This window comes from Octopus bimaculoides, chromosome 20 (genome assembly GCF_046866305.1).
Source record: "Octopus bimaculoides isolate indiv1 chromosome 20, ASM4686630v1, whole genome shotgun sequence".
NCBI lineage: Eukaryota > Metazoa > Mollusca > Cephalopoda > Octopoda > Octopodidae > Octopus > Octopus bimaculoides.
Window position 1 is genome coordinate 30,595,418 of NC_142947.1, and position 26,217 is coordinate 30,621,634.

Below are 26,217 nucleotides of genomic sequence, written 5' to 3' on the forward strand. Positions count from 1 at the left end.
TTAGTAAAGGTATCATGGTGTAGAAATAGTGTCATAGTGGTTTGTTCAATATTGGTTTTTAATTGGTTTCTAATTTTGGCACAAGGCCAGTGATTTGTGGCGGTGAGGGTGGGGGGATAAATCAATTACATTGACCTTGGTACTCAAATGGTACTCATTTTATTGATCCCGAAAGGATAAAAGGCAAAGTTGACCTTGGTGACATTTGAACTCAGAACGGGAAGATGGATGAAATGCCATTAAGCATTTTGCCTGACATGCTAATGGTTCTGCCAGCTCGCTGCCTTTGGTCTGTTCAATACTGATGGTGGGGGAAGAAGATGGAGAATAACATTATAAGCTACATGACCAACCCCACATGTACATAGGTGTATTATAGCATACAAAATATGCATGTGAATATCAATTTGTGTGTGTTTGTGTATGAGTGTATATGGTTGCAAAATAAACTTTGTAAGCTTGTGGTTTTTGGTTTGGTCGCAGTGGGACACCGTCTCTTGTACTATGGCCTAAGGCCAACCACTGTCACCTGAGTAGAAATGGTAGGTAGAAACTGTACTGTTATGTTTGTGCAAAAGAACTTAAGTATATGAGTGTCGACTGTGTGTGTCCTCCTTAATAACGTCTCAGCCAAACACGGTGACATTGTTTATGTTCCCCAATAAACAAATGTTCCGTGCAATGAAAAAAACAATACGTTACCTGATAAACAAATGAGGGGTTGGTGACAGGAAGAGCATCGGGATGTAGAAAATCTGCTTCAAAAAGTTTCATCTTACCCATGCCAGCATGAAAATGTGGATATGTTGATGATGATGATGATGATGATGACGTGTGTGTGTGTGTATATATATATATATATATATATATATATATATATATATATTCAGAGAGAAAGAGAAAGAAACAGAAGATCTATACATATATACAGATATATATATACAGATATATATATATATATATTCAGAGAGAAAGAGAAAGAAACAGAAGATCTATACATATATACAGATATATATACAGATATATATATATATATATATATATATATATATATATATATATATATATATATTCAGAGAGAAAGAAACAGAAGATAGACAGATAGATAGACACATGGATGTATATAATGAGATGCTGGGGAAGGGATAGAGGAAAGAGATAGAGATAAGTTTCACCATGGCAACAAAAGATAGAAGGATATAAGAGAGATGAAGAGAGAAGCAAGAATGAGGTTAAGTAAAAGTAAACAACATCATCTTCAAAACAGTTTTACCAGATCACTCACTCCAAGACATGGCTCTGGGACAGGTTTCCGCTGGAGGAAGAAAAATAACAAAAAAAAAAGACAGTGGTAATTATAGACAACTATCTCAGGATCTATAGACATGTGAATGATAAACTGTGATACAGAGACAAACGATAAAAATAATAATAATGGTTTCTAACAGAGGCACCAGGCCCGAAATTTGGGAGGGAGGTTCATCATCATCATCACCAACATTTAATGTCCATTTCCATGCTGGCATGGGTTGGATGGCCTGACAGAAACAAGGCCAGGAGCTGCACCGGGTTCCAGTCTGAAATTTGTGAGGAGGGGGACTAGTCGATTACATCGACCCCAGTGTTTCACTGGTACTTAATTTATCGACCCCTGAAAGGGATGAAAGGCAAAGTCAGCCTCAGCAGAATTTCAACTCAGGACATAGAGACAGACAAAATGCTGCAAAGCATTTCACCTGGCGTGCTAATGATTCCACCAGCTTGCCATCTTAATAATGATAATAATAATGATGATGATTTCTAGCATAGTCACAATGTCACAAAATCACAAATTTTCAGCAAGAGATACAGTGCCATTTTCAAATTGATGCCAGCACTATTTTATTGACTCTAGAAGGATGAAATGCAAAGTTGATCTCTCTAGGATTCGAACTAAAAAAACACAAAGAGAAATAACTAAATACCATAAGGTATTTTGTCCTTCACTCAATAATAATAATCATTATTTCTAACATAAGCACAGGGCCAGAAATCTGTGGGGAAGAGAATTGTCAAATTAACTCCTCTTCTTTTCTGATTCTGTATTATATCAAACTTGGGCACAACACAAAGAGGGGCTACACAGTATGGGATAACATCATATATAAAAAAAAAAAGACAAGTAATAAAAAAAAAAAGGAAATGTCCCTACTGGGGGAGGAGAACAGTGATAATTTCTAACATTGGTACAAGGCTAGAAACCAGGAGGGAAGTGGGGGAGTTAATAATATCAACCCCCACTGGTATTTGGCAGGTATTTTATTTTATCAACACTGGGAAAATGAAAGGCAAAGGTGACATCAGTGAGATTTGAACTAGGAATGCTTGAAGAGCCAAAACAACTACTGCAGGACATTTAATCATTTGTTCAACAATAATGATAATAATAATAATGGTTTCTAACATAAGTAGAAATCGACAAATCTGGGGTACACGAGATCAGATGATTATATTGAGCACAACTGTTTGAGTCAATCAGGCAGACAGTAGTGCAGTAAGAACACATATAGGCTAACATGTATAGGCTAACTCACCGTCTGTGCTGAGATCAGCATCACTCTCAGATGTTCAATTTCTCTCCTCAACTCTTTAATTAATGTCACATTAGAGTCCTGTAAAGATAATAATACAAATGTATATTAGAGAGAGAGAGAGATGTATGTTAGTGAGTGAGTTAAAAATGAAAGAGAAAGATAGGGGAGAGAGCAAGAGCAAAGAACTAAGACAAACATTTACTGTGATTCCTCTCAATGTACAATGTTCTTTGAGAATTGACCATGCTTCCTATCAGTCTCACCATGATACTTAAAGCCCCACTGCTATCATCATCAGCAGACAAACCATGATGTTTCAAGGTTTACCACAGTTCCCTCTAGATTTGTTATATTACCTCAAATTCATCAGTATCCTCACCTGTATCATTTAGTTTTGTAAGATACATCTATTATATATCTAACAATACATGTAATACAGCCACCCCTATCACAACCATTGCATGCATACACACATACAACGCATATTAATGCAACAGTCTACTTCAACTATTCATGAATGTCAGTCTATCAATAGTTCTTGGCAAACCTGACCAATATCACTGGTGTACAAACTTACACAAAATACATATATATACAGTGGCGGCTTGTGTATAGGCAATGCGGAACTGCAGCACCCCCTATTTCCATTCGATATTATCGATTACATTCAATATAATGAGTCGTTTTTTTCTTTAATTCTTTCTTTATATTTGTACATTATATAATCCTTAAGCTTAATGTCAGTAGCCATCCCCTAGTTTATGAAAAAAATACAAAAATCCTTGTATAGAACTGTGTGCTTCACAGTTCCAGCAACACAGTGTTTGGCTGTTGTGTGCATGCTCACATGTCTAAGATAGGAAGCTTCATGCTAAAGAGAGAGAGCACTGTCGTTCATGTAGTGCCAGTGAAAGGTAGTGTTTCTTTTTTATTCTGCATGTGTTGTACTTAAAAACGTCTTTATATTCTTGAAAGTGATGAAGTGTAGAATTAAATTATTATCCTGCTTCCAGCTTCAGTGTTGCTGCCAGGATTTGAAAAATAGGGCAGATTTTCTCCCCTTATTTTGTGATTTAGGGGTATTTTTGAAAAACAAGGAGGGATTCGCGGCAATGTTCAGTGAACAAATTAAACACACTACCCGACAGTGGCTAAAGCGAGAACTGATCAAGTTTATGTATAAATATTCTTTTTATATGTTTGTTTCCTTTTACAGAATATTAAAACAACAGCTAAACATTTTCTGAAACAGTACCCTCACTAATTTTATCTACGAGCTGTCACTGCATATACTTTATACATATATATGTATTTATCTCCACTTAAACGTGCTTGTTCTGTTAGAACAATCTATACAGTGGTAGATGCCATGAGAGAAACTCTCCTATTGCCTTATGGTGCAAAATTCACTCTTGGGGATAAATATTGCCTCTCGGTATTAATATTGCCTCTGTTCCTAATACATATATCAAGCAATAATAATAATAAAATACAAGATTTTATAAATTTATATGATAGACACAAGTTTATCTCATGGATACAAATGAAATAAACTTGTTAATTGTCATTTTGAGATTTGCACTGCATATCATCAGAAGTAATGCTATAAAGTATAGTAAAAACTAAACTGTTATGTTGGAAGCAGAGCGGATAATTTACATGGATCTTGAAACTCAACATCTAACTGTACACACAAAATATATTATATTTAAAACATACGATTTTTATAAAATTCTTTACTTTGAAGCTTCTGCTGATGAAATAAAGAAAAATGTATATAAATAATGAAAAGTAATGAAAAATGTATATAGATAGAGGGTGGGCCAAAAAGCGCACATAAAATACGTTCAATATGCTCTGGAATTGTTGAAGACATGCTTCAGTTCTTCTAAGTTTGAGCAAAATAAATAAAATAATGATGAATATATATGATGAACGAAATGAATAATAATAACGATGTAATTTAAATTAAATGTCAAATGTTTTGGTGCATGATTTTGGGCCCACCCTGTTTGCATTAGTTCTATTTGTCCTGTTTGTTCTACCAAACCTAATTAACATATTTATAAATATAGATTTATAAAATACACTTGAAGGAGCAAATTCAAATGAGAAAATATGTCACAGATTGTGTAGTCAAGAGAAACCAAGACAATATATATATATTAAACATAAGCATGTTCTCATTTGCTCAGTATGTATAAACACTCATACACACTCACACAAGCATTGATTTTACTCTCAACCCAGATTACACCAGTCTACCTCACCAACTACTCAGAATAGGGCAGTCTACTCCACTAACTAAACAGAATAGATTGGTTTACTGTAATAACTATTTAAGGGTATGCCAAAATATCCAAACAACAATTTGGGGTAGGTCAGGTTGTACCAACAGTCACCTACATTAGACCTCTATCCAGGAGTGGGTGACTACGTCACAAACACAGGTGGGTTAGTTTATCCAGAAAGTACTCAAGTCCTCAGAATACATCATCAACACCACCAATTATGATAATGAGTCAGTTTAGCCTATTTATCACATAATATAGGTAAAAGTTCCCCAAAACTGTCCTAGGTAGATTAGTCCACCCAATCGTTAGATAAGAATAGAACAACTTACCTCATTAATTTTAGGTTTGTTGATGATACTTTTGGCTCTTTGCGAATATCTCAGAGTACTGACTGTCTCGTTGTAGTAAGCACTGGCTGGACTGATAGCTGTTGGAAGATTAACACATTATAAACATACAAATATATACACACACACACACACACACACACATATATACATATATATATATATATATATATATATATATATATATATATATATAAACATACATATAGATATAAATACATACATATAGATAGATATAAATACATACATATATATATATATAAATAAATACATATATATATATATATACATCCATACATACATGCATACATATATATATATATACACATACATTAAATATACATACATCCCACCCATGCTAGCATGGAAGATGAACATAAAATGAGGATGATGATACATACACACATATATATATCTAATATATATATATATATATATATCTAATATATATATATATATATATATATATATATATATATATATATATATATACATATATATATATATATATATATATAGGGTTCAAATGCCCAGAAAATAAAAGACAGAAATAGGTGAGGGAACAATTAGCATTAGCATGTGTATTAGTTTGATGCTTGAGAAAAATGGAAAAGTCTTTGACACTTTAGAGATAGATGAGGGAAAACATGGAGAGAGAAAACATGTTGGGATTAATGGTTTCAGATATTGAAATATATATATATATATATATATATATATATATATATATATATATATATAAAGAGAGAGAGAGAGGGTCAAGTGCAGTGTACTTATGCAGTAACTAACCATTATCCAATAATATGAGTTATCTGCTACCACCAGGAGTAACCGTTGACCGTTGCTGAAGCCAATTCAGCTGAAGTAAATACTGTAAATATTTTGCGTGTTGTAATATAACAGAACATGTTGGCAGTAATAGAGACAGACAAGGGTATTCAGAAAGCCAAACAAAAGAAGCATGTTTGAGATTGTTATGAATGTACAAAAGAGAGAGAGAGAGAGAGAGGAGATAGAGAGAAAGAGAGAAGATAGAGAGAGTGAACTCAAAATATGTATCCTAGTGTTACCATTATTTCATTTGCAAATTACCAAAGACAATAAGAGAATTTTGAATATTTTAGAATGGTTATGTGGGTGGTCATAGATAACCACACACACACACTTGTATTATGTATATTTTTGTGTGTCTCATATATATATATGTATATACACATACATGTATACATACATACACATAAACACACACATACATATGTACGTACACATATATATACACACACACGCACATATTATATACATACATAGATATACACACAATTACACCAACCACAACATAACTAAAATCTCAAACATCTTATATTCCAAAGAATATTTCTATAGCTTCTATAATTAAAATATATTCTTTGGTATGCAGTGAAACTGAGGGTGGGTTGGTGAGGGCATGTTATACCCACCATCAAGTTTTCTGTACCATGCAACTGCAGATTTACATGTTTGTGAAGCATTCATCCCAGTTCATTTAACTTAGCACTGTCACATCCAAACAGAAACAGCTTTTAGTTATGTAAGAATTGTGTCTCAATCCATAAGGGCTAGGAAGTAAACTAACTGGCATATTGTTATTTAGTTCCATAAAGGATTCAAAAATCATTACTATACTAGCACAGCTTTGATATGAACTACAAGTATATCACACCTTATTTCATGACACAAAAAAAATTATATAATGTTTAAAATGTATATTTATATTCCATTGTAGCTAATACATACACTCACACGTTTTAAACATATAAGTATATTTTGGTAGACCAAAGATAGCTGTGTTATCTCTTTCTCTCTCTCTCTCTCTCTGTATATCCTACTATAGATTTGAGTGATGTTTCTCTCTCCATTACGTTTTTATGTTTGTTAACTGCTCCTAGACTGTTGGTGCAAGAACAATGAAACTCAAACCAGCAACTCTCCTAATCCTAGGGAATGTCCTAAGGGGGTTTATTTTTTTAAAAACCGCCTAATTGGGGCCCCCACCTATTTTTACTGCATGGCATTGGTGACCAAATACATGGCATTGGCGACCAAATCAGAGCAATGACAATGAACTTTATACAATGAACTCCCAGGGAATATCATAAGGAGGTTCAATTTCTGAAAGGCTGCTTAAATGGGGCCCCACTGATCCCCCTATTTTTACTGCATTTACCTTGCTCCTACACTTATTGATTAATGCCAAAATAAGTTTTGGCATTCTAAATACCTTCACGTACAGTCAAATCAAGATAAGGAGTTATAATAGGTACATTTCGAGTGTGGTAGTGTGGATATTTATATTTTGTAGTTTATGAAACTTATGTCTAGTATATATATATATATATATATATATATATATATATATATATATATATATATATACACACACACACACAAAGAGAGATAGATATTCAGATACAGACATATATGTATACACACAATGTTAAGGAGTTCACAAGTATGAACCAACATATCTTTGTTGATAATGACCAAGACAACAAGTTGCTTAATATAATCTTAGCTAATATACAGGGTGGGACAAAAGTGACATACCAAGAGCAAACCTCAATATATCATTTAGCACTGAATAATGATGATAACGTAATATAAATAAAATGTCAGCTTTTTTTGTGTGTGGTTTTGCTCCACCCCCACCTTTTACTTGACTTAGTCAATAGACTGCAGCCATGCTGGGGCACCACCCTGAAGAATTTTAATTAGATGAATTGACATAATTGTTTTTTCTCTTAAAGCCTGGTACTTATTCTATTAGACTCTTTTTTTTTTTTCCTGAACTGTTAGATTACAGGGATTACACAAACACACATATACACACATGCATGCATGTGTGTGTGTGTGTGTGTGTGTATGAGTCAATATAACTACACACGTACTATTGGTGATTTCTTTCCCTTCTTTGAACTTTTCTCTCTTTCTCCTTTCTGATGAAGAGCTATGCTCAAAATATCAAAAACCTTCTTTTTACTGAAAGACTAATACATTCCTTGTGCATATCCTCTTGTTGTGTGTTATTGTTAATTTTATTGTTCATTTATTTGAATTGACTACACACACACAATCATTATCATTAGTTAAAGCCTGTTTTCCATGCTGGCATAGGTTGGACACAGGACTGAATCAAGCATCACTGTCAGCTTTGGCATGGTTTTTACAGTTTGATATCATTCCTAATGCCACCCACTTTCCAATGTGTACTGAATGCTTTTTTCATGCCATTGCCACTAGTGAGGTCACCAAGTAACTTGCAAGAGAGGAAAAGAATAGGGAAAGGGGGAAAAAATCCCTTAGATTATGTAGGAGGAGTATTTGAGAGGTGGTTTTATGCCAGGTGTTTAGGGGTTAAAGTAAGATAGAGGGAGAAGTATTGGTGTTTTGCTACAGAGGAGATACACGGGCATTCCATGTTATATTAAGGTGGGAATAGCTTGGAAGAAGATAAGGTGATAGGGATGCCTTGCCAAAGCAAGCCCACAAAAAGCAAGAAAGGATATGGACAGTGTATTGAGAGGGGGGAAGAGGGGTTGAGTGTTATAAGAAAGTGAGGGGAGAGTAACAAATGGTTATAGATGAGGGGAAAGATGACTGTAGTGAGAGATGAACAGGGAGTGGAGATGTGGCTTGAAGTGAAATATCAGCATGATTGGGTAAGGTGAGAGAGACAGAAGTGGCTCAGGGATGATAGATCAGGAAGAAGGGGATGATGAGCAAAGCATAAGAGTGGTGATCAGAGAGTTGTAGTGGTACATAAGAGTAGTTATAGTGAACAGGGTGTGGTGGTGGTAGCCTTGCTGTTGGAGTTAAATATGGAGGTAGACTTAAAATATTATCCAGTTTAACCTTGGGTGTTCTTAGTGAAGTCCAGTCTGTGTTAAGCATTTGGGCCAAGTCTCTTGTTCACCCCAATCACAGAGGTCCCAACTCTTCTAAGTTATAAAATATGAGTAGCAGGATTGATTTATGTTAGTTTCAATAAGTATTCAGTTCTTTAATCAACTGAATTTCTTGCTCATTGGATAAACACTTAAGTGGCTGAGTATTCCACAGATATGTGGACTCGATGTAATTCTCAAGTAGAATCATAACATAGTGACAAGGCTGTATTACTGGTACATATTATCTAATGAGCTTCTATACAGTTTCCATCATCATCTTTTAATGTTCGTTCTCCATGCTGGCATGGGTTGGACAGTTTGGCAGGAGTCAGCCAGCTAGAGATCTGCCCAGACTCCATTTGTCTGAAATAGATTGGTTTTTACAGTTGGCCAGTTTCATTCTCAAAGTATAGGTTGACCTAAAGCTATAGAAAATATTTGTCCGAAATACCAAGCAGTGGAATCAAACTAGAAATGTTGTGGTTGCAAAACAAATATCATAACCTATTGGCCATATTAGCCAATAGGGACACAAAACATCTAAAACAAAAATATAAAGAAACAAAAAAGTAGTACGGCTTACTTGAGATCATAATTGTCTTGGAGTTTCCTCCTAAACTGTCTTTGAGAAGCCAGGTGAGGACAGAATCACGATAGGGTACATAGAGGCTCCGAGAACGCCGTGGGGTCACCAGACTGGAGGTCATGACAGAATCTGAACTACCTTGTGACCAACTCTCAGCATTGTCTGCACTCATTGACATCATTGACCTCTCCGCTGGACATAGACAAAAGTAATAGTGGTGGTGGTGGTTAAAACAGTCAAACAATTGTATATAGTATGAATACATGGATGTGTGTGTGTGTGTGTGCATGTTTATAGTTAAGTAAATGCATGTGTGCAAATAAATTGCTTGTCTGTGTGTGTATCTGTGAATAAACATATGTAAGTACATGCCTACATTATATTTATGTCTGTGTGTCTTCATATTAACTTATGTTTACATATGTGTCCTTATTCGTGTTCGTATATGTATGCATGTATATAAATATGTATAGAAATTAGTACACACATAAAAATGTTTGAATGCAAATCTATACACATATATGCAGTTGTACCTAAACAGTCATATATACTGACAGTTGCAAATATACTCATAATTCACTACAATCTCCCTATAAGTTGTTGACGTTTAAATGAGCAGCAGACTTGGATCAAATACATTTGAACTATAATAATCCTGTATTTCTCTCAAGATTAGAAAAACTAGGAATACATTATCCAAGGTGTCCCTTTTTATAAGATAGTAGGGCTTTCTTTAACTGTTATCTATGTGGTTAAGAAGTTTGTCTGACAACTACATCGTTTTGGTTTTAAGTCCCATTGCATTGTACCTTGGGTAAGTACCTTCCACTATAGCCCGTGGCTGACCAGATTTGGCAGATGAAATGTGAAAGAAATCTGTTGTGTGTGTGTATGTATATATAAGAAAAGAAGGGATGTGTTTTCACGCAAGAAAAAATATAGGAGAATTAATTGTTGAACATGCAACTGAATTTGAAAAACTTGTAATTGTTTTTAAATAAATTTATTTACATACAAACCAAACTAGTTTCAACAATATTTCGTTTATTAATTGTATAAGTGTATGGGATTTAAAAAAGTTTAAATTGCGAAGTAGAAAACATGTTTAAATGGTTAAATGTTCACAAAATTCAATAGTATCAAAAATGATCTGCGAAGATTATAAAAAATGCGGATCACCAAAAGTTAAGTAATAATGAGTTAAGAGAAAGAAGAAAAAGAAAGGAAGAAAGTAAAGAAAAGGGGGTTTGTTAGTTTCTGTCATCTTGGGTTCTTTTTTCTGTCACATGCAGAGTTTTTTTGCATGTGACAAAAAAAGAACCCAAGATGACAGAAACTGTAATAAAACCCCCTTTCTTCACTTTCTTCTCTCTCTCTCTCTCTCTCTTAAGTCAGTATGACCAAACTTTTGGTGATCCACATTTTTTATATTCTTTGCAGATCATTTCTATAAATTTGAACTATATATATATATATATATATATATATATATATATATATATATATACACACACAATGAGAATATAGAGATTAATTACCCAGGCGGGAACCGTAATAGCTCTCACGTATATTCCAGGTCCTGGCTAGTTCCTCAGGTAGTAAGAAACATCAAGGATCACTGAGTGTGAGCAGTCCCACAGTAATACTTCTGATGGGTAAATTTGGATTCACTTCTCTGGATTATGAATATTTTTGAGTGCATAAATCCAAAACAATTACAAAGAATATCGAGACTGGTATATCTTCAAATTTTTCTTTAATGTAACAGCCAATTATACAGCATAGTTAGTTTAACTAACTAATTATGCTGTATAATTAACTATTAAATTAAAGAAAAATTTGAAGATGTATCAGTCTCCATATTCTTTGCAAGTGTGTGTATGTGTGTATAATATATATATATATATATATATATATATATATATATATATTCCATATATCATCCAGTGATGCACCTGGAACTTTTAGGTGTTTCAACATTAGACACTTTCACTCAGGCAACCCCAGTTGGGGTTCATAAAGCCCCAGCCAATGTTCAGTTAGCACTTTACCATACTCACAGGAGTCAGACAAAATTCATTGAAACAAAGATTTTCTACAGCCAGATGCTCTTCCTATAACCAACCTTCATCAGTTTCCAAGCAAGGTAATATTTCCCCTAGTTTAAGGCAGTGATCTGGCAGAATTGTTAGCATGCTGGGTGAAATGCTTAGTGGCATTTTGTATGTCTTCATGTTCTGAGTTCAAATTCTGCTGAGGCCAACTTTGCCTCTCATTCTTTTGGAGTCAATAAAATAACTATCAATTGAGCAATGGGAGGAGTTGATGTAATCAACTAAACCCCTGTCCTGAAATTGCTGGCCTTGTGTCAAAATTTGAAATTAATATTTCCCCTTGTCCTTCGAATATGGACAGTGCAATGACCAAAAATGTTTCCATGGAAAATTGCAAACAAATGAAACCGTTTGTGTGATGATGATGCTTAATAACAATTAGCACGAAATGTCAAGACAAGGAGACGACACATGCACCATCATCATTATCATTATTCAACGTTCACTTTTTCATGCTTGCCTGGGTCAGGTGGAATTTGTTGGGACAGATTTCCTGCAGCTGGATACCTTTCCAGTTACCAACCTTCACCTGTTTCCAAGCAAGATAATATTTCCCAATAATCAGATAGATTTTCGTGGAAGACTGGAAATGAACAACATTGCTTGTATGACTGGGATGCTTGCTTATAATCATCACATGATGCCAAAACAAAAGGACACACAGACACATGACAGGCTTCTTTCAGTTTCTGTCTACAAATTCCACTCATAAGACCTTAGTTGATTATTGTTGAAGACACTCATCGAAGGAGCCATGCTGTAGGACTGAACCCAAAACTACACAATTTTAAAGTGAATTTCTTAACCACATGGCTTTGCATACGTTCTTATCTGATGCTCAATCCACTTGACCACTGAGAGAGTAAAATCAGTTAACTGAAGTTTGAGGGGAAATAACTCCATTTATTGAAATGATTTCTCCAATTTTTTTCTGTGCCCAATACTGTTCTTTACCTGTTCCCTTGCAACAACTATTTCTCTCTTTACAATATGAAGCCACTCCTGTTCCTTTGCAGTAGGATGAGTCACACAAAGGATTATAAAACAATAAATACCACTGGTCATTACAAAGGAGGAAATAGCCAGAACTGTTATATTTCATAATATCTTCACATATAATAAACAACCCCTTTTAAGTAGTCCCTCTCTGCTGTTATGACAAGGTGATGTAACACCCAATTTAGGAATCCATCTCAAGTGAGGTTTCCTCATTGATGTGATAAATTTGTAGCTAAATCTCCGTCAGATCACACCTTACCATCTTAAAAAAATGAAGGTCACATTGGATAATTTAGTCCTTGATGTACTGTGTTTGATTAAATATAACAGAAGGCCAAGACTAGAAGGCTTTTGACCATAATTAAGGCTAACCTAGAGTAAACAATCGTTGAGAATATCAGATATTGACCCAGTGATCCTCTCTGGGTTACTATGAAGAGCTCATGAAATACCAAGTTTAGCACCTTACCGAGACATTTAATAACATTGCCAAGTGTCACTAAAGACTTGTTGATGTTAGCGCCTTCCTTCAACCGGTCTTTATAGTTCAGATTCTGTGTGGTTGAGGCTCGTTCACTGAAAAATACACAATATAAACACGTAAGTCTTCAGTCTGGCAATAAAGAGGGTTATTTGATTTTCAGAAATAGTTTAGAGACATTAATTTTGATTGAGTTTTATGTTCAATAAAATATGTACCAGTAATGAATTAGCGTTTATTCTATAAATTGTAAACCTTTCCAATAAATTTGTCTCCCAGCAGAATCATTGGACAAAATGCTTTGCTGTATTTGTTACAATCCTTTATATTCAGAGATCAAATTCCATCAAGATCAATTTTTTTTCTCAGGTCAAATATGGGATGCAATATAATCAATTGTTTCCCCCAACAATTTTTTTTACCTCATTCCTATATTAGCAATTATCATTAAGGAAGTGGATTGCATGCTGGCTAAACTATTTTGCAGCATTTAGTTACAACTCATGTTCAAATACCACTGAGGTCAGCTTTGCCTTAATAGTTGTTTCTGGAGTTGAAACAACTATTAATATCTTCTTCCATTTCAATAAACAGTAATACACAATGTAGGAGATATGCACTCAACACTAATCAATTTGCTGTCATCATTAGATTTTATCTGTAGCAAGGTCAACAGTTTCATTAAAATTAATATTACATCTAGTTATAAAAGCTTCTGAAATGTGTGTCTTTCATAAAGCTCTTCCAATATAATAATACTCTGTAGCTTGATTTTTATGACTCACAACTTGAGTGGCCAGTGGCATGTTTGATCTTTTCAAAATAATGTCTAATCAAAATTAATTTTTCTGAACATTAAATGCTATTATAAGCTGAGAAATCTGTGCTCTTGTCATTATCCATTTGTCAGTTGTTCTTTGTGGAAAATGAACTCCCAAGTACAAATCATAAAAGATTGCGATGTCTAGCATTTATCTTTGTTGCTAGTGTTTCTCTTATTGTCGGGGATAACTACTATAGAAGGAAACTGTTTCATTAGGAAAATATCATTCCAATTTGTTTGGTGATTGAACAGATGAAGTAAAGTTTGCATGTTGCCAACCATGTCAATTAGTACCATTGTTTTGAAGCATTTCTGTTTGCCATATCACAACTAAGATAACAAAAACCTGTAACAATAGGAAGCTGGGCTCCAGAGATGTTACATAAGACTCTGGAATTTAGGTTATCTTTGTTCTTTTTTTTAATTCATTGAATTTTTTTTAGACTTACATTTACAGATTTAATTCCAAAATATGTCAGTTATTTTTGAGTGGTCAAAGGTTATCACTTATAAATGCAGTATAGTCAATAAAGACTAAATATAAGAAGTTTTAGAGGAAGAGACCTGCTAGTTTACCTTCTCTTAATCATATATCCATCATCATCTTGCAGAAATAAACAAAAGTACCAGTTAAATACTCGTGTCAATATAATTGACTATACCATCTGTAGCTGTGTGCATGTGTTATAAATCATTTTTTTTACTAGGTCTTTACCTGTCACTATGCTGCCAATAAAAATATTTGTTAATCAAGCATGTATCTTTTAATTGTAGACTGTTATATAGCGAAAGTCTCATTAGTTACCATGGGGACAACACTACCTATCTATCTTTCTTTCACATACACTCAGCAACAACTTTTTCTCCTCCCCTTGTTCTAACAATACATTGTGATGTATATTTTGATTCTTCCCCTTTTTTCCTCTCCCTCTAATAGGAGTTGTGACAGACAGACAGCTGGAGATCTGCTTCTCTTTTATAATATAAGATTATTATAGTAGTTAGCTGGCAGAAATAGAGACACACCACCACAGACTCTTGTTGTAGACGGTAGACAACAGGTGTGAGTTCTGCAATTTCTTACTGAACAACCAGCACAAAGGATTATTTACAGCGATCAAATGCTGGTGCTGTGCATTAGCTCATTCCCTGTCCCCACCAACTCAACATTGCTTGTACACACACATCAACTGTTGAAGTGATTGTAGAGTGATGTGAGATGAAGTGTTTGGCTCAAGAACACAATGCACTACCTGCTCCAGGAATCGAACTATGATCTTGTGAACACGAGTGCAACACCCTAACTACTAGGGCCACATACCCTCACTAACTCACAAGATATATTATAGTATTAGATGCATAATAGTATTATATTCATTCTATTACATTTCAAATTCAAATCCCAAATCCCATTTTTTATCCATTTCATAAAATAATCACTGGTAAAATACTGGGGTTAGATTTAAACTACACCCCTTCCCATAAAAAAAAAAAAAAGCTGCCTAATAAATGAATTATCATCATCACTGTCAGCATCAACATTAGGAAATAGTAAGCACCTACCTGCCAGCAAGATCCACAAGATGGACTTTACTAACAATCTCACTTGGTAAATCATCTTCCAACCTTGCCTGAAAGAAAACAATAATATTAATGATAATAATGGTTTCACCTTTTGGTACAAAGCCAGTAGCATCGGGGAAGGGGTTAAGGTGATTACATTGAACTTAGTGTTCAACTGGAACCTATTTTATCAACCCTGAAAGGATGAAAGGCAAAGTCAACCTCAACAGAATTTAAACTCAAAATGTAAAGACAGATGAAATGTTGCTAAGCATTTTGCTCAGCATCCTAACAATTCTGCCAGCTTGACTCCTTAATAATAATAATAATAATAATAATAATAATAATAATAATAATAATAATAATAATCGCTTCTACTAAAGGAACAAGACCTGAAATTTTGGGGAAGGGGACTAGTTAATTACACTGACCCCAGTGTTTCACTGGTACTTAATTTATCGACCCCTGAAAGGATGAAAGGCAAAGTTGACCTCAGTGGAATTCAAATTGCTGAGAGGAATTCTTCGGGATTTGAGTAATTCACCTCTAGAAACATGGGCGTTTTGTTCAACATCCTTTAAACAACCCTTATTCAGGGATTTTTTGAGTGGGATGGGTTACTCGACCTGAAGAAAATTCCAACTGGGCCCCACTTGCAAGGTCATGTGCTGGTTATCTTGATATGAGAAAACTATGTCAGGTACATATGATTATGAAGCATGTGCCTGGTGTACCTTTATCAGACGGGTAGTGTTATATGGACTGTTAGATATGTAATTCGTCTGACGTTCCGTGTGTCATGTGGTTCGTCTGAGTTCATTGTTTCATTGTTGTTGTCTTGTGGGACTGTCGTAGTAAAATGTCATTGATATATATATGGCGGACATGACTTTTGTTTATTCATAACGAACATTGGGTGAGTGCGTTCTTTGTATGTAATTGAACAATAAATGTAATAATTAAATTGTATAACTCGTTATGTTATCTCTACGAGTCACCCGAGGGAAACATAACAGAGTTTATTGGCGTCGCCGGTAGGATACATGCTTACTTTACCGTAAAATTATTCATCGTAATAACAATGGCTGAAAAACAGACAGTAGAACTTATTAAATTGTTTAGGGAACAAATGGACAAGCAAATGCAACAACATCAGAGAGATATGGACGCTCTGTTAAAACTGTTTGGTGCTCGACAAGTTGAAGGCGATTCTAGTGGCTATTTTTCAGCTGCTTCAACAACAGTGTCGATTCCACCATTTACTGCATTTGATTCAGCGACAGAACTATGGCCTGATTACTGGTCAAGATTCCGTACGTTTGTGGCTGCTAATGCTGTACCTGAAAAACGCATGGCACAAGTGTTCCTGACCAATCAGACTGCTACTGTTTACAAACAACTTGCTAATCTGGCTACCCAACAAAATCCGCCTAAAGATATCAACAACTTGATAATGGACGAAATCGTTGACTTCATGAAGGAACAGTTCGACCCTAAACTTTTCATTGTGAGAGAGCGTTTCAAGTTTTGGAGTGATATGCAGCGGAAGCCAGGCGAAACTCTCCAGGAGCTGGCAGCACGTATACGCCAGGATGCAGCTACCTGTGATTTTCCAGCGATCACCAACCCACAGGATGAAGCTCTGAGACAGAGATTCATATGTTCGGTTAACAATGAAGCGGTTCTGAAGGCGCTTTTTAAGATAAAAGACTCAGAACTAGATTTTGCCCGTGCTGTCCAGGTTGCCATTGAGACTGAAGACGCAGCAAAGGTTGCAAAAGAAACTGTATACGGTTCCAAAACCAAGCAGGTGTACAAGGTCCAGCAGAACAGGAATAAGAGTCCTCAAAAGAAACATCAGCAGTCTTATTCCACAAACCAGGAGAAATGCTACCGATGTGGAAAGGCCCACAAAGCAACAGACTGTCCTTTCAGGGAAACCAAATGTCATTTTTGTGATAAAAAGGGTCATTTGCAAGCTTTGTGTAGGAAAAAACAACATCAGCAACGCAATGGCCATTCACAAACTCCCGTGAAAAGAATCACAAAAGCTGAGCTAGTCAAGGCAATCCTAGGTGAAGTTTCCCGAGACACTCACAGTTTAATTGTGCCAGTAACAATCCAGAACAGACTGTTCACAATGGAATTGGACACTGCTACTACAGGCAATTTTGTTTCCTTGTCAGTCTGGAAACAACTTGGAAGACCAAAGCTGCAAGATGTCAAGCATCGCTATGAATCTGCCAGCAAGCACAACCTGCCTGTTCTAGGAACTTTCATGGGCCAAACCAAGGATCCAACAACTGGTAAGCAGGATCTTATACCTTACATAGTCACCAAGATCTCTGATCTTAATTTGCTGGGTTGGAATGCTATCCAGACTCTGGGAATTTCCGTAGACACTGCTCTAGGTTTGAAAAGCATAGACAGCCAAGCTAAGAGGGAAGGTGCAGAAGGGATGTATCCAAAGACCTCAAGCGAGCCCTATGTTTCCCTGCAGCAAGATTGTAACAACATGTGTGATGAATTTCCAGATCTTTTCAAGCAAGAATTGGGATGTCTCAAGAACTTTGAACTGGAAGTGAAGTTCAAATCGGACGCAACACCAGTCTTTCACAAGGCACGTCCGGTCCCATTTGCTCTTCATGATGACCTGGCCAAAGGTTACGAAGAAGGCATCGCCAAGGGAATCTGGAAGCCTGTTCAATTCAATGAATACGGAACGCCAGTGGTACCGATTCGTAAAGCACACGCTTCAAGTCCAACCTGTGGATGCTAACGTCCTCCGTCAAGAGTCAGGGAAAGATCCAGTGATATCTACAGTGATGCGCTACGTCCGTGAAGGCTGGCCACCAAAGAACATGGAGATCAATGATGAAGTCAACAAGTTCCGTAAGTTATCAAACTCACTTAGTATCTGTCATGGATGCCTTATACATGGATCTAGAGTTGTGATTCCACATAGCTTGCAGCCAAAGATCCTCAATCTTCTGCATCTTGGACACTTTGGCATGGAACGCATGAAACAACTAGCAAGAACTGCTGTTTATTGGCCTGGTATCGATGCTGCTATAGAGATAGCCAGTCGACGATGTGATTCATGTAACGAACATCAAAGGCAGCCATCTAAGCCTCCAGTTCACCCATGGATGTTACCAGAAAAGCCGTGGAGCCGCTTACATCTGGACCATGCAATAAATTTTGTGGGTAGAGATTGGCTGGTGATCACAGATGCTTATTCCAAGTACCCATGCATTCATCCCACTTCCTCCACGTCCTCCAAAGCCACTTTGAATCTGCTTGAGGAAGACTTTGCTCACTTCGGATTTCCTCACACACTGGTCACCGATAATGCACCAACTTTTACGTCTGAGGAGTTCCAGAGCTGGTGCAAAGAACGCGGGATCACACACCTGACAGGGGCACCTTACCACCCAGCTACCAACGGAGCAGCGGAACGTTTGGTGCAGACCTTCAAACAAGCTCTGAGGAAGTCTTCTCTTCCGCCAACACGAGCACTTCAAGAATTCTTGATGCAGTACCGGAGAACACCAACATCCTGTGGATTCTCTCCAAGTGAACTTTTGAATAACCGGCAGATACGAACAAGGATTGATTCTCTGCTGCCATCGCCAACACACATTGCTCAAGGCAAACAGTCTAAGGAAGCACATAAGTCTCAGGTGACTCCAAGCTCGGCTGATGTCGCTAAAGTTACCAGGCAGTACAAGGCCGGAGATCCTGTGTATGCACTCTACTATGGACCTCGCCGAGACAAAGATCCCCGATGGGTACCAGCAATCATTAAGAAGTCATTGGGTACTCGCTGCTTTAACGTGAAGGTCATACCTCATGGCCCGATGTGGAGACGACACTGGGAACAGCTGCGACCGCGGTACACAACTGAGGAAGACAATGAACCTGGTGATGCAGAAAACACTGTATTTGAATTTGCAACAGATCACCCGATGGAGATCTCGGAAACTGTGCCACTAACACAAAGACAAACCAGACCCAAGACCATGTTACCCGTTCCAGAGTATGGACCAGACAACCCAAGACGGTCCAAGAGAACCCGTAAAACCCAAGAGAGACTTTGCTGTTGATACTTCTTGTGTAGCATCAATTTCAGTGGGGAGGTGTTATATAGACTGTTAGATATGTAATTCGTCTGACGTTCCGTGTGTCATGTGGTTCGTCTGAGTTCATTGTTTCATTGTTGTTGTCTTGTGGGACTGTCGTAGTAAAATGTCATTGATATATATATGGCGGACATGACTTTTGTTTATTCATAACGAACATTGGGTGAGTGCGTTCTTTGTATGTAATTGAACAATAAATGTAATAATTAAATTGTATAACTCGTTATGTTATCTCTACGAGTCACCCGAGGGAAACATAACAGGTAGTCACGATGGGTATACTAGGTTTCGTATATTCTACCCCAGTGTCACATTGATGGCATGCATGGCTCTCTCACTCAATAATAGTAATAATAATAATCCTTTCTACTCAAGGCACAAGGACTGAAATTTGGTGGGAGAGGACTAGTTGATTACATTAACCCCAGTATTTCACTGGTACTTAATTTATTGACCCTGAAAGGATGAAAGGCAAATTCGACCTTGGTAGAACTTGAACCCAGAACACAGCAATAGGTGAAATACCACTAAGTATTTCATCCAGCATGCCACCTTTATAAAAATGATAATAATAATAACAAGAGCACTCAGAGAGCACAAGCCTCTGCCAAGGCAACACCAACATCCTCTCAATGATTAGCCAGAGATGATTTTGAAAATGAGAATATCTGAAATAAACTTGACTGCTCTCACAAATGAGAATACTAAAAATGAACCAAACCACTTTTAAAAATTAAGTAAAAAACAGGAAAAATAATCCTTGTTCGGTACTAGATTGATCCCAAAATCTAATTAGTTTGTGCCAGTCATGAGGCCAAACATCCAAATCTATATCTTGTCCATGGACAAACAAACAAACACGACTGTAAACAATACCTCCGCCTTCGCTAGGGTGGAGGTAATAATAATGATAATAATAATGATAATAATAATAATAATAATAATATATTCATACACACACACACCACTGAAAGGCATAATACTATGATTTTTGTTCAAGTAGGCTGAAGTATGCTGGGCATTCTCAAGAATCACTGCCAGGTCGATGTTCATCCCACCCCAATACATATTGTTTTTAACACAACATATCAATAAAGAGGTTTTCTCTCTCCGACAACTACACAGCATCATGCCTTTCAAAGGTGCATATGCATGTACATTATGCATGATACCTAGATGGCTATATACACACACACATGTAGGTATGAACGTGTGGTTAAGAATTTGCTTCAGAATCATGTGGTTAGGGTTTTGGTTCCACTGCATGAATGTTGCCTAACATTTTATATTATTCCTTGTGAGTGAAATTGATAGATGAAAACTGAAGATGCTCATCATATAAATGTGTGTGTGTGTGTGTGTGTGTGTGTGTGTGTGTGTGTGTACAAGTTCATATTTCCTTTTGTCTTCATATGTATTCGCTGAATGTAAACAAAAGCATCACTGTTTACACACGCTATGTGATTTGCTTGCAGTCCACCATTTAAGCATGTCTGTGCTTCTTTACATGTGATATCTTTATAAACAAAATGCACATTCAAATGGTGTCATTTGCTTCCAGTTCTCTCTGTGTAACTTTGTCCAGGTTGTTAGTTGCTCAGTAGGCAAGGAGATTATTACCTTGCTTGACAACAAGTGAGGATGACACTACAAAGGGCGTCCAGCTGTAGTCTTGTCTGACCCATGTAAGTATGGAAAAGCAAATGTTAAAACAATAATGACATAATTCTACATACCTGTGTGAATGTGACAGTAACAATAGCATGACTTCGACTGCTGTGTTGATGCATGTGAGTAGATGATGTTGTTCTGGAAAATAGCAATTTTGATCCACTGGTTAGCTGGGAGAGCTTGTGGGATAAGAAAACTTAAAACATTTAAAATATATTAAAAAAAAAATTCTAAGGGACAGAATTCCCGTCCTGACACATCTAAAAGTACTTTCATTCTGACCAAGATCATTTGGCTCCACCCACTGTAATGGGTACCACCTGACCCTAAAAGATGGATAAGAAATACAACCATCCCAGGCAGCCACACTGTATTCCATGCAATAAACTAAAAGACAAAGTTAGTGGACATTGAAAATATTGGATCAGTTGATCCATACATATGTGTAACCAACTGACTGTGGATCATTACTCTGCTTAAATGCATTAATTCATAGTGGAATCAAAGAACATCTATAACTAAAAGACAATTCAGTAATATTTATAATAGTCTGGTTCAAAAAAAACAAATACTTACCGATTTTCATTAGCTTTCTCAATCAGAGACTGAATTTGTTGGTTATCTTTAATAAGATGCCGGGACAAATCTGCACAAGAAGAACAACACCAATAAGTTTTGGTGAAAATCAAGAGAATAGATCTCAAAGTTGCATACATGGATTTAATCTTTGGAATTAAGTAGAAAAATCCTTTAATAATCAAACAATCATATTCTCTGCCAGATACAATGTGACATCACATATATATATATATATATATATATATATATATATATATATATATATATATATATACATAGTGTAATTTTTGGACTAATGGGTGTGTGTGTGTGTGTGTATGTATATATATATATATATATATATATATATATATATATATATATATATATATTGTAAAGGCTATTTGCCAATGTAATGTGGCTGTCTTGGAAGGGATGGTTGTTACTGATGTTTAGCCCCAGAAAACATTTCCAGCTGGCTATACAACACAATATCTGTGTCCTTATATTTTCTAACAAGGAGTCCAGCCTCCCATCCAGCTCAAAGAAACATCTGTGGACTGGTTTCTGGGTTATTGCAATAACTGCCTGTTCAAAAATATAAGGACACAGATATTATGTCATATAGCCAGCTGGAAATGATGTTTCCTCAATTGATTATTATTATCATCATCATTTTATATATATATATATATATATATATATATATATATATATATATATATACAGGGTGCAGTGAATAAATTGTCATCTAAATTATGCAAAAATGATGACATTGGAATCTCCTGCAACTCTTCTGGATGATCTTGTTTAAGATGGTGAATGCTGCCATAATCCTTGCCTTCAGTTTATCTTTGGTGTTACAAGGAGTTTTGTTGGTCTCTCACTCAACTGTACTCCACACATAATAAGAGGGTTGCAGTCTGGGGAGTTGGGTGGCCAGATGTTAGGGGTGATGTGGTCACAGAAATTGTCTGACAGCCATGACTGGGTTCTGCTTGTGTAGCATGGTGCAGAGTCCTGTTGCCAGACACAGGGTCTTCCAGCAGCCACCCTCTTGACCCAGGGCAGCACTACATTCTCCAGGCACTTGATGTAGGCCTCCAGGTTGAATCTGAGGCTGCATGGGGAGATGAATGGATGCATGTCACCATCACTAGTGATCACTCCAAATACCATGATGTTGACTGGATGTTTGATTTTTATCACTGTCTGTACATGTTTTGGGGACACGGCAAGCAAACGGTTGTTCTGTGTTCACCATCTGATTCTGGCAGAAATTATTCTTGTGTCAGAAAAACCAAAGCATGTTCAGTTGGAGGGGATGCTTGAATTTGTTTGGAAGCTTTGTAGCACAGTCGTTCCTCTTGTCTTTGAACACTTTGGATAAAAATTAGCCCTTTCTCATCTTGTATGAGGAATACCAAATGTCTTCATGCACTACCTACCTGATAAGAAACTCAGACACTCCCATTCCCTGGCAATAGACCTGATTGAGTTGGAGGGATCGTTGTCAATCATGGCCTGGATCTCACTAAAAAATTCAGGAGGTCTTTTCTCAGAACAATCAGAGTGAGTTTTCTGAGCTACCGTACCTTCATAATCACCATTAGACTCATCCAACTCTTTCCAAATCCTCTGCACTGTCCTCAGATTGACACCCAAACATTCTGAAATGTTCGTATTGGAGCTTCTGGCGCGAATGCCAAGCAGTACAGCATGTCGTTTCCAAGTGCCAAACTGACCCTACTATACTGTGTAGTTGACAAAATCAAAAATGAACAATGCACATGTGTGAAATTAAAACTATAAAATGGTGACAATTTACTCATCACACCCTGTATATGTATATATAAAAAGGCTACAAGGTAAAGTATAGTACATCCCACTACTAGTCATGAAGTTTAAGATTTTTAGAGACAGGACAAATGGTATTTTTGGTAGTTATGACATTCAAACTTTTCCCAATTGAACCAAATTTCAATTGAGGACATTGTTCTCCAAGAGTAAACCCCATGTTCAGCAGTTACTAACAGATTTATGGTTTGGGTCCTGTAGTTTTATTCTTCTTTTTTCCAATCTTAGATTGGTGTTTTCAAAGGTATGGTATACATGCCTGATGTTGTTTAATTTGTTACAAGGGTAGGTGGACTGGTAGAATCAATAAAGTAAAGGGCAAACTGCTTAACAACATTTAGATGTAACCCTCTCACATTTTTATTTCAAATCTTGCCAAAATCAATATGGCTTTTTCATCCTTCCATGGTTGATAAAATAATGAAATAAGTATCACCAACTGTATCAACTGTACCCATTCCCAAATTTGTAGCCTTATGACTTGCCTTCAATTTCTGGGGAACACCACCATGTTCTATAGATGGATCTTGGGGTTCTAAACTGGTGGAGCATATTCCTCAGAGAGAGAGAGAAGAGAGAGAGAGGAGAGAGAGAGAGAGAGAGAGAGAGAGAGAGAAGAGAGAGAGAGAGAGAGAGAGAGAGAGAGAGAGAGAGAGAGAGAGAGAGAGAGAGAGAAGAAAGAGAGAGAGAGAGAGAGAGAGAGAAAGAAAGAGAGAGAGAGAGACCCTGAAAAGATGTAAAGCAAAACTGACCTCAGAGATTTGTGCTTCATGCATAAAGAGCTGGGATGAATGCCAATACTTTAATGACTTTGCCAGTTTGCCAAATATAACCATGTGCATATGACAGAAATCAATATTGTTTGCTTCAGCAATTTTACCTGCACACAATATATGTATATCTGTGTGTGCAGTCATGGCTGGATGATTAAGAAATTCACATAAAAGTCATGCGCTTTCAGATTCAGTCTCACTGCATGGCACTGTGAGCAGGTGTCTTCTATTATAGTCCTATAGCAAAGGCTTTGTGACAGAAACTGAAAGAAGCTCATTATTTCTGGTAGACAGAAACTGAAAGAAGCTCATTATTTCTGGTAGACAGAAACTGAAAGAAGCTCATCATTTAATATCCCTTTTTCTATGCTGGCATAGGTTGGATAGCTTGACAGGGTCAGTTGAGCCAGAGGATTTCACCAGTTTCCAATATTTGCTTTGGCACAGTTTCTACAGCTGGATGCCCTTCCTAATGCCAACCACTTCAGTGTACTGGGTGCTTTTTACATGACACCAGTACTGTGTATATATGTACATGTGTGTGTGTGAGTCTTTCCTTGTCTTGGCATTATGTACTAACTGTATACAAACATTATTATGATCTCACCGAGGCGATGACTACGGACCGAGACCTTTGGAAATGGGCTGTGCGTGAGAAGACCCAGCAAGCCAAGTAAGATCGTTGCCAGTGCCCCTGGACTGGTTCTTGTGCGGGTGGCACATGAGATGCACCATTTTGAGCGTGGCCGTTGCCAGTACCGCCTGACTGGCTCCTGTAGGATTTTCGAGCGAGATCGTTGCCAGTGCCCCTGGACTGGCTTGTGCGGGTGGCACATAAAAGACACCATTTCGAGCGTGGCCGTTTTCGTGCGGGTGACACGTAAAAGCACCCACTACACTCTCTGAGTGGTTGGCGTTAGGAAGGGCATCCAGCTGTAGAAACTCTGCCAAATCAGACTGGAGCCTGGTGTTGCCATCCGGTTTCACCAGTCCTCAGTCAAATCGTCCAACCCATGCTAGCATGGAAAGCGGACGTTAAACGATGATGATGATGAAGTGTGTGTCATTTTGCAATCTTCCATGAAAAGCATGTGCAGCCATTATGCTGTTTTGTGTTTGAAGGAAATGTTACCTTGCTCAGAAATGAGGGTTGATGATGAGAAGAGCCTCTGAAAGTAGAAAAATCTGTCCCAACAAAATTCGTCTGATTCATGTAAACATAGAAACATCATCATTTAATGTTTGTTTTCCATGCTAGCATGGGTTAGAAGGTCTGATTGAAGTTGGTAAGCTATAGAGCTGCACCAGGCTCCAGATGTCTGTTCTGGCATAATTCCTACATCTGGATGCCATTCCTAATGCCAACCAGAGTTTACTGGGTGTCCATAAAGTTGTTGGTATTAGGAAGGGCGATGATATATCACAAAAGCAATTACATTGTAATAGGTTGTAGCCACTAAAACACATACATTAACAGGCAAGGCAATGTCTATAGCTAAATACATAAATACCT

At 36.8% G+C, this 26,217-nt stretch overlaps 1 protein-coding gene across 2 annotated transcripts in view; it reads right to left on the bottom strand.

Moving 5' to 3' along the window:
- Positions 1–26,217, bottom strand: part of LOC106874278 (uncharacterized) — a 160,897-nt gene that overhangs the window by 42,360 nt on the left and 92,320 nt on the right. Inside the window, exons 8-16 of one of the 2 annotated variants that reach the window (XM_089338313.1) lie at positions 26,216–26,217; positions 22,093–22,162; positions 21,582–21,654; positions 15,704–15,771; positions 13,306–13,412; positions 9,721–9,915; positions 5,197–5,294; positions 2,574–2,651; positions 1,274–1,315 (exon numbers count right to left, since the gene is read on the bottom strand). The exon at positions 26,216–26,217 is cut by the window's right edge and continues 117 nt beyond it. In XM_089338313.1, the coding sequence (XP_089194439.1) occupies positions 1,274–1,315; positions 2,574–2,651; positions 5,197–5,294; positions 9,721–9,915; positions 13,306–13,412; positions 15,704–15,771; positions 21,582–21,654; positions 22,093–22,162; positions 26,216–26,217 (733 nt within the window). The remainder of the gene's footprint in view (positions 1–1,273; positions 1,316–2,573; positions 2,652–5,196; positions 5,295–9,720; positions 9,916–13,305; positions 13,413–15,703; positions 15,772–21,581; positions 21,655–22,092; positions 22,163–26,215) is intronic. The other variant, XM_014921952.3, reaches the window with a different exon arrangement.